The sequence below is a fragment of the Sinohyriopsis cumingii genome, chromosome 12 (genome assembly GCF_028554795.1).
Source record: "Sinohyriopsis cumingii isolate HCF-2022 chromosome 12, ASM2855479v2, whole genome shotgun sequence".
Taxonomy (NCBI): Eukaryota; Metazoa; Mollusca; class Bivalvia; order Unionida; family Unionidae; genus Sinohyriopsis; species Sinohyriopsis cumingii.
In genome coordinates, this window is record NC_142972.1 from 113,037,932 (window position 1) to 113,052,602 (window position 14,671).

The 14,671-nt window shown below is 34.2% G+C and overlaps 1 protein-coding gene across 4 annotated transcripts in view; it reads left to right on the forward strand.

Annotated features, from left to right (window-relative positions):
* Positions 1-14,671, forward strand: part of LOC149787272 (tRNA-specific adenosine deaminase 1-like) — a 44,905-nt gene that overhangs the window by 23,252 nt on the left and 6,982 nt on the right. For all 4 annotated transcript variants that reach the window (XM_089977794.1, XM_089977797.1, XM_089977796.1 and 1 more), the window contains exons 5-7: positions 5,805-6,822; positions 9,642-9,826; positions 13,339-13,441. In XM_089977794.1, coding sequence (XP_089833920.1) covers positions 5,805-6,822; positions 9,642-9,826; positions 13,339-13,441 — 1,306 coding nt within the window. The remainder of the gene's footprint in view (positions 1-5,804; positions 6,823-9,641; positions 9,827-13,338; positions 13,442-14,671) is intronic.

Genomic DNA, 14,671 nt, shown 5'->3' on the forward strand with positions numbered 1-14,671 from the left:
ACTGCATCTACTATTTGCATTTCATTTGGCTGATAGTGTAAAAATATTGTCCCAGCTAAAATTAATATTTCAAGTCAGAATGTTTGAGTAAATTAGGTGTTAGAGAATACATTTTCAAAAATATTGAATAATATATAATACAGTATGATATATATTTGTTTGCAGTATGATATATACATGTATGTCATATGATCTATACATTTATGCTGTATGATTTATACTTGTATGCAGTATGATATACTTGTATGCATTATGATATATGCAGACATGCATCATGATATATACATGTATTTAGAATGATATATACTCATATGTACTATGATATATACTTGTATGCATTATGATGTATACATGTATGCAGTATGATATATACATACATGTGGTATGTGCTATATATGTATGGAGTATGATATATACATGTATGCAGCATGATATATATGTATGCAGTGTGATAAATGCTATTATGTAGTATGATATATACTTCTATACATGTATGCAGTATGATATCTACATGTATGCAGTATGATATACACTTCTATACAATATAATATATACATGTGTGCCATATGATATATATACATACATGTACATGTATACAGTATGATATATACATGTGTATGGTATCATCTATATATGTATGCAGTATGATATATACATATATGTAGTATGATATATACATGTATGCAATATGATAATGCTGTTATGTAGTATGATATATTTATAGGTTACTGCATTTGTATGGGAAAATATGAGCGAGTTTTGGGATGGAATACTGCACTAACTTGTGAGTGCAGTATATCCTTCTGACAAAACGAGTTCATATTTTCCCATACAAATGCAGTAACCTTTTTATTATATGCTCATTTTTTTATTCTACCTAAGGTTTAATTATATAAACAAAATACACTACAAGAAACAATGTAAATGAATGAATACCGTATTCCAAACTAAATACATAAGCGCAGATTTTTCATTACACATTGACATCATTATTAATGCGCACATAACTCAGCCCAGATAAATGTGAACTTAGTTGCGTGCTTGTTATAACTTTCGAAAGAAAATGACATCTCTAGTTTAAATTGAAATTTGCAGTCATATTGTGAATGAATGCGCATTGCTACAACTTTTCCATTTGATCTGGAATGAATATATTTTGGTATTTTGTTTCGATTCGATGAAAGTTTGTGATTTTGGACTGGATTCATCTGTGCAAATTATACATGAAATGCATCGGATTGAAGTGGAGCAGGAGAAGCGTGTTTACATCTGCAGATGTGGTTCTGTTTCTGTCATTGAATGTTTGAAATCATAACGTGGAAAAAATATGAAGTCTTTCAATTGCAATTATCAAAAAGACGCTATGGAATTTAATGCTTATTTCATTTTGAGTGCAGTAAGGAGGATGCACTTGCACTTATCATCGAAATTACAGCACAATTTCGAAATGTGTGATCCAGATTGAAAACCTATGACATGGCTTCGGATTTGCAGAATTAAGAAAAAACATTTTGAGGAAATTCAGGATGTAAAACTGTAAGTATATTTTATTTTGCCATTCTTATCACCAGCTAAAGAAGACAGTATATGCCTTGTCACTTGTTTGCTATTTGTAAGGACCTATCTTACATCTTTTATATAATGTAGCTAGCCTAAATCCGTAACATTGTATCAACACGGAATGTGCCAAAACAGCTGGGGTTTTTTGCAGTCCATGAAACATGTTTTAGTTCATTCAGAAACAAATTTAAACAACCACAACGTAAAGAGCCTCTAATGTGAGTGTACATGATTTATTTACAAATCAAAAGAGTTGGCGTCTGCGTCCATTGTTTGTTTACAATAGAAAGTAGTTCCTTTATTCACGTGAATGCTGTATGTGTATTGTCACGTACGTTCAGTATCGGGGAATACTGAATGATTCTGACAATGTAAAATTAATGGGGAAAAAAATGAGCATATAATAAACTTCTATACAGTATGAGATATACATATATGCAGTATGATATCTACATGTATGCAGTATGATATATATTTGTATGCAGTATGATATATACTTGTATGGAGTATCATATATGGAGGATCTCAAATGGGTAACAATTTATTATTATATGCTCATTTTTTTCTCAGAATCTTTTCAGTATTTTACGATATTGAACTCGCATGCAATTGATATTGAACTCACATGAATAATAGAACTATGTTCCATTGTAAACAAACAATGGACGCAAACAACAGCACTTTTGATTTATTTTATTTGTCTGTGGATGAAGTAAACCAACTGAATGAACTAAACCAGATGTTTTGTGGACACATGCCTGCTGCTTTGGCACATTCCACGTTAACGTTTTTGATACAATGTTTCAGATTTAGGCAAGCTGTAGATGCCAGACAGGGTCCTTACAAATAACATTCTTCTTCAGCTTTACAGTTTTACATCCTGAATTTTCTCAAAATGTGCTTTCTTAGTTCTGTAAATCCAAATTACATCATCCATGTCTTAGGTTCTCAATCTTGATTACACATTTCGAAATTGTACTGTAATTTTGACTATATTCCAAGTGCAGTTACATCCTCCTTACTGCACTCAAAATGAAATAAACATTATATACCATAGCGTCTTTTTGATCATTGCAGTTTGTTGTTGTTGTTGTTGTGGGGTTTAACGCCATTTTTCAGCACAAGATAGGCTATACATGGCGGCCAGTATTAATGGTGGAGGAATAACCCAGAAAAACCCCGGAAAGAACCACCAACCCACGTGAAGCTACTAGCAAGCCTTCTCACATACTCACATAGGTTGAACCTGAGACTCGAACCCACGCAGACAGAGGTGAGATGGCAGTGATCTGTAACGGTGAGCGCTTTAGACCACTCGGCCACTCGAGGCCCCCTATTGCAGTTGAAAGTCTTCATATTTTTCCCACATTATGATTTCAAACATTCAGTAGAAGAACAGAAAAACACTTGCAGATGTCAACAGTACGCTGCTCTGTCACTGCTGAAATCTGATGTACTTCATCTACAGTTGGCACATAAATCCAGCCGATGATCACGAAATTTTGTAGAAACGACAAAAAATGCCAAAATCTGTTCATTCCAGATCAAATGGAAAAGTTGTTTTAATTTTCTTTTGAAAGTTATGTTTCGTGTGCGACCAAGGTAAAATTTATCTGGGTGGAGTTATGTGTGCATTAGCACTGTTGTTGTTGTGTAATGATGAATCTGCGCTTGTGTATTTAGTTCAGAATACGGCATACATTTAGTTACTTTGTTTTGTGTAGTGTATTTTTATTTACATAATTAAGCCTTAGGTAGAATACAAAAATGAGCATATCATAAAAAGGTTACTGCATTTGTATGAGAAAATATGAACTTGTTTTGTTGGATGGATATACTGCACTCCCAAGGTCATGCAGTATTTCCATCTGAAAAACTAATTCATATTTTCCCATACAAATGCAGTAACATATAGATATTGAATATATTAAGCAAGTTGAATAATGACCAGCTTTTGCAAGCCTTTAAAAATTTAATATTAAATCAGATTCTTTCTATCACATAGTTTTATTTCTGTAGAAATTATTTAGATATAAGAATGAATAACTTTGTTCATTCTGACAGATGCTGTACCTTTCATTTGTTGTACATAAAAAGTAGTCCCAAACAAAGTTGCAATAGTAAAAGTATATTAAACATTTTTGCAAACTATAAATCAAAGAATAAGCATCCATCCAAATAAACAGAACATTTTGCAAAAGACAAAACATTTGTCACCACAGAATGCCCAATGTGTGTGATGTCACATTGTTTGATACAGTGTGCAGTTCTAGTTTGAGTTGCCCTACACTACACAGTGCCAGTGTTTATGTTGAAATTTCACATCACAACTAAACATTACATTGTTGCGATATTTTGTGAAAAGAAGATTACTGGATGCAGAAATATAAATATTTATTGTAATGTATTTGTGATCATATATTCGCAGTATTTGATTTGGAATGTTAGATTGTACAGAAGATGTAAACAAATCTCTTTTTGATTTGGACTTGCATCACATATTTACTGCATAAATATGCTGTGGTTGGTTAAAGTTCTGTCAGTTGGGGAGACTGGTATATGTCTACATTCTTCTGTGAACAAAGGTGAATTTATTTACTTCAGTAAGTTCACACTTAAACCAAGCTTGTTATAGGGTGGATTTCATGCTATGGAAATACCACCCCTCCATCCCCAACCCCACCCCCACTATCATCTGAGCAATACCCATAGTTTTACTTGTTATTGTTCTTGTCTTGTGGGTCTTGCCATTTTGCATGTTATGATATGTTATATATGACATAACAAACCCCTGTGGGGGTAAATTGGCAATATTAAATCAGACAAGACCATTTTTCCCCATGATATTGCACACCTTCATGCTGCACTCACGTGCACAACATATGTGCACAATAGTGTATTAGGAACTACTTTGTAAACAAATCATGTACACTCATGCTGTAGATGCTTTATGTTTTGATTGATTAAATTTGTTTCTGAATGAACTAAAGCAGATATTTTGTGGACTGCCAATATCAGCTGCTTTGCAATATTCTGCATTAACTTTTTTGATACAATGTTTGAGATTTAGGCTAGCGATAGATGCCGGACAGGTCATAAAATTGCTGAGTCCCTACAAATAACATGCAAGTAACAAGGCATAAACAGGTATGGACAGAATATACTTACAGTTATAAGAGTTCATAGTTTTTCCCACATTGTGATTCCAAATGTTCAATAACAGAATAGAAACACACTTGCAGAGAAGTCAAGATGCTGCTCCCTTGTTGCACAAATCAGATGTTGTTACTTCATGTAGAATTGACACGATAAATCCAGTCCATAATCAGTACAATTTAGTAGAATCGACAAAAATACCAAAATCTATTTATTCCAGACCAAATGGAAACTTGTTGCAAGTAGATCAAAACACCCTATTCTTTTGAAAGTGATGTCTAGCATGCAACTAAGTTCAAATATATCTGGATGGAGTTATGTGCGCATTGATAATGTTGTTGTGTACTGATGGATCTGCGCTTGTGTATTTAGTTTGGAATACAGCATAAATTCAGTTACTTTGTTTCTTGTAGTGTATTTTTGTTTATATAATTAAACCTTAGGTAGAATAATAAAATGAGCATGTAATAGAAAGGTTACTGCATTTGTATGGGAAAATATGAACTCGTTTTGTCGGATGGATATACTGCACTCCCAAGGTCGTTTAATATTTCCATCCAAAAAATGTGTTCATATTCTCCCATACAAATGCAGTAACCTATAAATACAGTATGATAAATACATGTATGTAGTGTGATATACATGTATGCAGTATGATATACATTTGTATTCAGTAGGATATATGCATGAATGTTGTATGTTATACAGTATGCAGTATGATATATACTTGTATTCAGTAGGATATATGCATTAATGTTGTATGATATAAAGTATGCAGTAGGATATATACTTGTATTCAGTAGGATATATGCATTAATGTTGTATGATATAAAGTATGCAGTAGGATATATACTTGTATTCAGTAGGATATATGCATTAATGTTGTATGATATACAGTATGCAGTAGGATATATACTTGTATATGTTATGATCTATACATGTATATGTTATGATCTATACATGTATGAAGTCACCAAATGCAGTTTGATAGCAAGTGATTTACAGAATGCTTAATTAATATTTTTAATTTTTTAATTTGTGACAATAAATTGCCATAATACATGGTATTATTTTTGTCTATTGTAAAGGTGGAGATGCATCTATATTTCCAAAGAATCTTGAGGACGGCAATCAGATACAAGATTTTGGTCATTGTGTAATGGAATCTTGCCAGCCGGTCAGCGGGGATACTTGGATGTCCAAAAGATGTGCAGAAAGTCAGAAATCAGAGGATACTGGAATTTTCGGAACTTTCTCTCAGCTCCAAAGTCATGTGAGGGGCAGAAAGTATAAATGTCAAACTCGTGGCAGTGATGAAATTATCTTTTCAGAAAATTCTAAATGTTGTCTCACTGGGGATAAAAGCATATTTTTGCAAACTCAAGATCATGGTAAAAAGTCACCCATTAAGAAGAGAAAGCTGGAGATTAATCAGCAATCGTCATGTTCAACAATGGTGTTAAAACCTGATACTTGTCTTGAAGTATTAGCAGTAAATACAATTGATAAAGATGACAGTTCGCATCACTCTTGTGTGTCAGTTAGTACAGAAAAAACTAGAGGGACTAATAGGTATGATGCCAGAACACATAATACAGCTGATTCTCAGCTTGAAGGGTCTGCAAAGGGAGACAATTCTGTTATTAATTGTAAAAAAGAAGTAATGGCCTCAAAGAAGAGACCGTGTATCAGCTCTGAATGCAGTGATAAGACTCACATTCAAAACTGTTTTGCACAAATAGACAAGGATCAGAATTGTTCAGATCTTAAGCCAGTGTCCACTAGTCCAGTGTCCAATAGTCCAAAAACAGGTGCTCCTGGGAAGGTTCAGGTCTGTGACTGTCTAACTGGGGCTGGTCAAAGTGGGGTGGACATTTACAGAACTGGAGCTAAGTGTGTACCTGGTGGAAAACAGGATCCTTTTGGAGATGGCCAGAACTATCACACTATTGGGGCATTCCGGATCAAGCCAGGGAGAGGAGAGAGAACTCTGTCCATGTCATGTAGTGATAAACTGGCAAGGTGGAATGTAGTCGGCTGCCAGGGAGCATTACTCTCACATTTTCTTACCAGTCCTGTATACTTTGTCTCAATCACTGTAGGAAGGTAGGTTTTACGCTTGGCAGTATACACATAATGTCAGGATTAACTTTACATGAGAGTGAAATCACTTGAAACTCAAACATGTTACTATGTTTATGTTGTTTGTACATTAGGGTTGACTTAGCCATGGAAATAGTCTATTTCTTATAGTCATCCAGTTTAATAATGGTTGACTTAGCCATGGAAATCATGTTTCTTACAGTCATCCAGATTAATAAGGGTCAATTTAGCCATGGAAATCATCTGTTTCAGTCATCCAGATTAATAAGGATCAATTTAGCCATGGAAATCATCTATTTCATACAGTCATCCAGATTAATAAGGGTCAATTTAGCCATGAAAACCATCTATTTCATACAGTCATCCAGAGTAATAAGGGTCAATTTAGCCATGAAAATCATCTATTTCAGTCATCCAGATTAATAAGGGTCAATTTAGCCATGGAAATCTTCTATTTCATACAGTCATCCAGACTAATAAGGGTCAATTTAGCCATGGAAATCATCTATTTCATACAGTCATCCAGATTAATAAGGGTCAATTTAGCCATGGAAATCATCTATTTCTTACAGTCATCCAGATTAATAAGGGTCAATTTAGCCATGGAAATCATCTATTTCATACAGTTATCCAGATTAATAAGGGTCAGTTTAGCCATAGAAATCATCTGTTTCTTACAGTCATCCAGATTAATAAGGGTCAATTTAGCCATGGAAATCATCTATTTCATACAGTTATCCAGATTAATAAGGGTCAGTTTAGCCATAGAAATCATCTGTTTCTTACAGTCATCCAGATTAATAAGGGTCAATTTAGCCATGGAAATCATCTGATTCTTACAGTCATCCAGATTAATAAGGGTCAATTTAGCCATGGAAATCATGTTTCTTACAGTCATCCAGATTAACAAGGGGTCAATTTAGCCATGGAAATCATGTGTTTCTTACAGTCATCCAGATTAATAAGGGTCAATTTAGCCATGGAAATCATGTTTCTTACAGTCATCCAGATTAATAAGGGGTCAATTTAGCCATGGAAATCATGTGTTTCTTACAGTCATCCAGATTAATAAGGGTCAATTTAGCTATGGAAATCATCTGTTTCTTACAGCCATCCAGATTAATCAGATCACTAACAGACTTCATATGGCTAATAATATCTTAGTTTTCCCAGACAAATAGGTTACATAATGTTGTTTGTTGTCAAGGAATACAATTGGACCTATCTAATATGTAGCAAGGAAACTACTTAGTTTTATCCCCTTGTCATATCAATGGACATTTGTTGGGGCTGGTGTGTGGCTGAGATGATATTGTTAATTTTTAAAGGAATTATTGGATTGAAATACAATTATGTATGAAGTTTTATATTAAAAAGAGGTTCTTTTCCTTTTCCATCGCAAATTGTTACAAAGTTATGGCCCCTGTTTGACTTGGAAATTTGCCATTCTGTCATTTCCGCTTAATTACATTTTAAGGACTTGATGAACAAGAATCGAATATTAGATGAGGCTGTACATTACAAAGACCTATTTCAAGTTCGATTTTCACTGTTTCCTAGCAGATTTAGAGAATTATGACCCCTTTACTTAGAATTTTTAATTTCTGCTGATTTTGTTTTTGGAAAACTTAGTGTATTGAAATCATATGTTGTCTGAGACTTATCACTAAAAGGATTGTCTCCAATCTCAGATTTAATTTTCACCATTTCTGGCATTAATTTTATGGAGTTATAGCTCTTGTTTGACTTTGAACTTTGTCCTTCAATTTTATTTCTATTAAGTAATTTTTGAATGACATAATGATTGAATTAATTTAGATATTAAGCTTTATGTTAAAAGGCTTAGGTCAAATTCAGTTTTCACCATTTTCCAACAGATTTTGTGGAGTTATGTTGCCAGGCCCAGTTTGAATAATTTTTTTAGCAGTACCTCATTGATTAAAATCAAATCTGATGCAAGGGTTTAGATTATGAAGACCTAGGTTAGTTTTGATTTTTGTTGTTGTTGTTGTTCTAGGGTTTAACACCATCCCTCAGCACAATATAGGCTATACATGGCGGCCAGTATAACTGTGGAGGAAGAACCCTGGAAAACCCAGGGAAGAACCACCAACCCACGAGAAGCTACTGGCAGGCTTTCCCATGTACCCACGCTAGCTGAGCCTTGGGCTCGAACCCACGAAGACAGAGGTGAGATGGCAATGATCCATAATGGAGAGCGCTTTAGGCCACTTGGCCACTCGGGGCCCCTTGATTTTTGTTGTCTTCTTGTAAAATTGTATGTCTTGAATGTCCTTGTCTTACCTAGAGCTAAGCCCTTTAATTGCGTTGTCTTGCAGGGGCAGACATAGCATATTAACACATTTCTTGTTTTGGTTTGAATGTTTATATATGTAAGCAGTGCATGCAGTCAGTGTAATGTATACTGCATGGGTTTGGATTACTACATACAAGACACAAGTACATGTGATTTACTGTTGCAAATTGTTCTGTAAGTACCCCTACAGTGCAGAGACCTTGGTGAGATTCATAGGTGCCCCTATGGTGCAGAGGCCTTGGTGAGAGCCGTAGGTACCCTTACAGTGCAGAGGCCTTGGTGAGAGTTGTAGGTTCCCTCTACAGTGCAGAGGCCTTGATGAAAGCTGTAATAATGTTTTTTGTAGTTACCCCTACAGTGCAGAGGCCTTGATGAAAGCTGTAATAATGTCTTTTGTAGTTACCCCTTCAGTGTAGAGGCCTTGATGAAAGCTGTAATAATGTCTTTTGTAGTTACCCGTACAGTGCAGAGGCCTTGATGAAAGCTGTAATAATGTATTTTGTAGTTACCCCTACAGTGCAGAAGCCTTGATGAGAGCTGTTATAGGAAGATCAGAGGGGGTGACAGAACTGCCATTTGGCTACAGTATACAGAAGCCAGAGTTGTACCAGACAAAGCTAGCATTTGAAGATGGAAGAAAGGCTGTTGAAAACAAACAAGGAAGCCCAAAAATAGTCCCTTGCTCATCAGGTACTTGTCAAAGATAATCTGAATATTATATTATTATATTTGTGTGATATATGTTTTCATATTATATTTTTTCTCAGTTTAATATTCTGTTGGACTAAAACAAAGTGTAGATGATTATACATCATAGAAATAGCATTACAGGATCTGATAATGTATCAAAACAACATAAATGACAGTTTTCTTCTGTCTAATGAAGGTCTGGTTCATTACAAATTGGTTAGAACTATTGAAAATTCCCTCTTTAGAAAGGACAGTTTATCATGTGTATTTCAGCAGTTGTCAGTGTTGTGTTAGTGGTGCATTTTGGGATATGTAACTGGAGGTGAAAATTTAAGGCCTATAAAACCACAAGTTTTCATTACATATTTCACAGTGATGTAGATGAATGCCTAACAACAGAAGAAAAAACTTAACAAAAAATGTGTTTTCATATCTTAATTGGTGGGTGGGGATGCAAAGAATTTATGAGGGACACAAAAAATGCTAGTAAAATTGAATTAGTAGTTGTAAAAATATAAAATAATCTTACTTGCTTTGTCAGTTTAAATTTATTAACATCATCTGCACTGCATATCACCTTTTTCTGTGGATTACATTACAGAATTATGTTAAAAATTTCATTAATTACTTGAGGAACCCATGCAAATATGAACATGTTCCAATATCTGGTTTACCTGAAAACAGCATGGAAGTTTCTGTTCCGGATCTTGCTCTTAATTCACTTTAGTCTTCACCCATTATCTACAAGCTTTATTTTTGTATGATAGTACTCTTTTCTCTGAATTATTTTTAGTTCTTCTGTCCATCATGTGACATAACATCTGTCTATTAGAACAAGTTTGTTGTTTCTACTTTACCAAATCTACATGAAGGATTATCATGAAATTTCACACATTGATTACATGGTCTAGTTGGTACTAAATGAAAATGGAGCTGCCTCAACATCCAGTATGGCTGCCACAACAGCCATCTTGACAGTCTTGTTAGCATTACTCCTGGGTAGATGGTCATATCAACATGGGGTTTCACTAAATGACTAGTTAGTTAGTCTGAAATGAAGTGTTTGATAGCCGACTTCCAATATGGCAGCCATTTTGAGATTCTTGTTATCATTACTCCAGAAAGACATTGAAATGGAATTTTCACTAAAATACTTCTTAAGATGTTTACCTGTTCCCAGTTGAAACTGGTGCTGACCAGGCATCCAATATGGCCCCCACAGCAGCCATATTGAAAATCTTGTTAATGCAGCTTTTCATGATGTTGTATTGGGGATTTTACCAGAAGACTTGTTATGGTGTGTAATTGGTCTTAAATAAAAGTTGCACTAATCTGATAACTGATATGGCCACCACACTGGCCATCTTGAAAACTAAACTACTAAGTAGTTCCAGATGCAATATCATGTCAGCACTGGGTTTTACATCTTATGATGTCATAGTTGGTACTAAATGAAAATGGTGCTGATCTGATATCCAGTATGGCCACCATGACTGCCATCATCAAAATCCTGTTATTGCTACTCCTCCTGAGTCACATAGTTCAGTTCATCAACTGTCAGACTCTTAATTCAAGTGTCAGATGTCTCATACCTGCCCATGTTGAGTTGTGTCAGCTGCCTCATTGTATCTTTGGGAAAAGTACTTACCTCCCATTTCCTTTGCATGATATAGCCAATATATATGTGTTAAAAGTGTCCTTAAAATAAAAATAAATAAATGGAAAGTCATATTGACATGATAGTTTCACTGGAAGACAAATTATATCTAACTGCTCCTGAATGGAAATGGTGCTCATCTGACCATGTATTTGGTTGCCATGGTGAACATATTGAAAATCTTGTCACTAATTCTCCTGAAAGGATAGTCATTTTAACCTGGGGTTTTCACCATGACAATGGTGCTGATCTTACATACTGTATGGCTTCTACAGTGGCTAATTTGAAAATCTTATCACTCAGAAATATCAGAGATGGTTTTGGCACTCAGCAGTTAAATAGAACAAATATTAATATATCAGATTCCTGTGCATTTTTGTTTTGTTCAGTAGACCATCAGTTTTTATGGGGAACACTCTGTTTTAATGCTAAATTAATGTATTTCTGCAGGCCATTGTCCATAAGAGCTTATGGAATGGTCTGTTGTCCATCATCCACCCATTTGTTAACACAAGTTTGTTATCACTACTTTTCCTAAACTACATGGAGGATTAGTTGGTCCTAAATGAAAAAGGTGCAGCTCAGACATCCAATATGGCTACCACAACATCCATCTTGAAATTCTATTGATGCTGCTCCTGAATGGTCATATCAGCATGGAGTTTTCACTAGAACACTTCTTATAATGTCTGGTGGGTCCTGAATGAAAATGGTTCCAGTCAGATGTCTAGTACAGTTGTCACAGTGGCTGTCTGGAAAATATTGCTATTACTTTACCATCTGATTGAAAAGATGTATTACATTGGGGTTTGAGACTTCTTTACAAAAGCAAATGTATGTGGTGTTATTTTCACATGCAATGTAGCTACAATGTGGTCCATCTTCAGAATCTTGTTATCAATATGCTTCCTGAATGGATGGTCATATTAACATATTATTTTCACTAAACAACTTCTTATGATGTCTGGTTGGTCATAAATGAAAATAGTACTGTTCAGGCATTCAGTGTGGCCACCTTAGTTGCCATCTTGAAAATCTTATCATTATCAAGATTTCAGCTAATGAAATATGCACAACTTCCATGAGCCTAGCCTTGTACATAACATCTTCACTCAGGACATAGTGGAGTTTGTCTTCTCTAGCTTCATTTGTGTGACATGCCTCACTAAGGAGAGAACTGAATCTCATTGGGGTAGTGGTAGCTGCACAGACAGTGACCACTCCCCATTAATGAAAGTCCAGCCTTAGACATGAATTTACTAGTCGCTGGATTTACCTGCTTAGTGTTTGATGATGAAACAATAATCAAGTGTTGAAATGCACAGGTATAAACAAATTGTCTCTTGTTTTGCTAAACTAATCTAAGGAAAAGTTAATCCTTTTACTAGGACGATAGATGTAGGATGCTAAACTAATGTACGGAAAAGTTAATCCTTTTACTATAATGATAGATGTAGGATGCTAAACTAATGTAAAGAAAAGTTAATCCTTTTACTATAGCGATAGATGTAGGATGCTAAACTAATGTAAAGAAAAGTTAATCCTTTTACTGAATTGGATTTATTTATGGCCAATTCTCCATTTATCCATTCTGTACGAAATACTTAATATTTTCTTGTCAATTTCTGCAAGTCTTAACACACACACACAATCACACACACACACACATCATATCATATTATATGTGGGCATCTTATAATGGAAGCCCTGAAAATTCTTTATTTTATAGTTTGTTGTATTTTATACATGTTCAATGCAATCATCATTCAGTGTTGCGAGAAATTATACACTGGTACAAAAGGACATTCTCTTTCGAATGCAGAATATCTCTATTTTATATTAACATCCATTTCAGCTTTATGCTGGTATGCTGACAATCAACACTCTGCTCCAGATGTAACTGTTAATGGTAGACAACAGGGGGTAACTGCAAAAAATCTAGACAAACCAGAATCGAGGTATGGTGCTAATTTTTCAGCTGACAAAATTTGAACAAATTAGTAATAGCTTGTAATGTTTGGAGTTATGGAAGAAATAAATGGCTAAATGTCTTTTATAAATATAACACTGTGTGTTCAGTTTCACCATGTTAATTAGTAGTCATATATTACAAATTTAATATGATTATTATGCTGTATTAACCATGTATATGATTATTATGCTGTATTAACCATGTATGTTGATTATTACACTATTAACCATGTATGTTGATTATTATTACACTGTATTAACCATGTATTTTGATTATTATGCTGTATTAAACATGTATGTTGATTATGCTGTATTAACCATGTATGTTGATTATTATGCTGTATTAACCATGTATATTGATTATGCTGTATTAGCCATGTATTTTGATTATTATGCTGTATTAACCATGTATGTTGATTATTATACATTATTAACCATGTATGTTGATTATGCTCTATTAGCCATGTATTTTGATTATTATGCTGTATTAACTGTGTATTTTGATTATTATGCTGTATTAACCATGTATGTTATTATGCTGTATTAACCGTGTATGTTATTATGCTGTATTAACCGTGTGTATGATTATTATGCTGTATTAGCCATGTATTTTGATTATTATGCTGTATTAACTGTGTATTTTGATTATTATGCTGTATTAACCATGTATGTTATTATGCTGTATTAACCATGTATGTTGATTATTATGCTGTATTAACCATGTATGTTGATTATTACGCTGTATTAATCATGTATGTTGACAGTCATAAATAGTTCTGAACAAATATTGCATGTATTTTGATAGCCATAGTTATAAGCAAGTATTGCATGTCTGTTAACAGTCATAAATAAACCTATCAAATATTACATGTCTGTTGACAGTCATAAACCTATCAAGTATTGCATGTCTGTTGACAGTAATAAATAAACCTATCAAATATTGCATGTCTGTTGACAGTAGTAAATAAACCTATCAGGTATTGCATGTCTATCAGGTATTGCATGTCTATTGACAGTCATAAATAATTCTATCAGGTATTACATGTCTATTGACAGTCATAAATAATCCTATTGATTATTACATGTCTGTTAACAGTCATAAATAATCCTGTCAGGTATTACATGTTTGTTGACAGCCATAAATAAACCGTAACAAATATTGCATGTCTATTGACAGTCGTAAATAAGCCTGAATAAGTATTGCATTTGAGAATTTG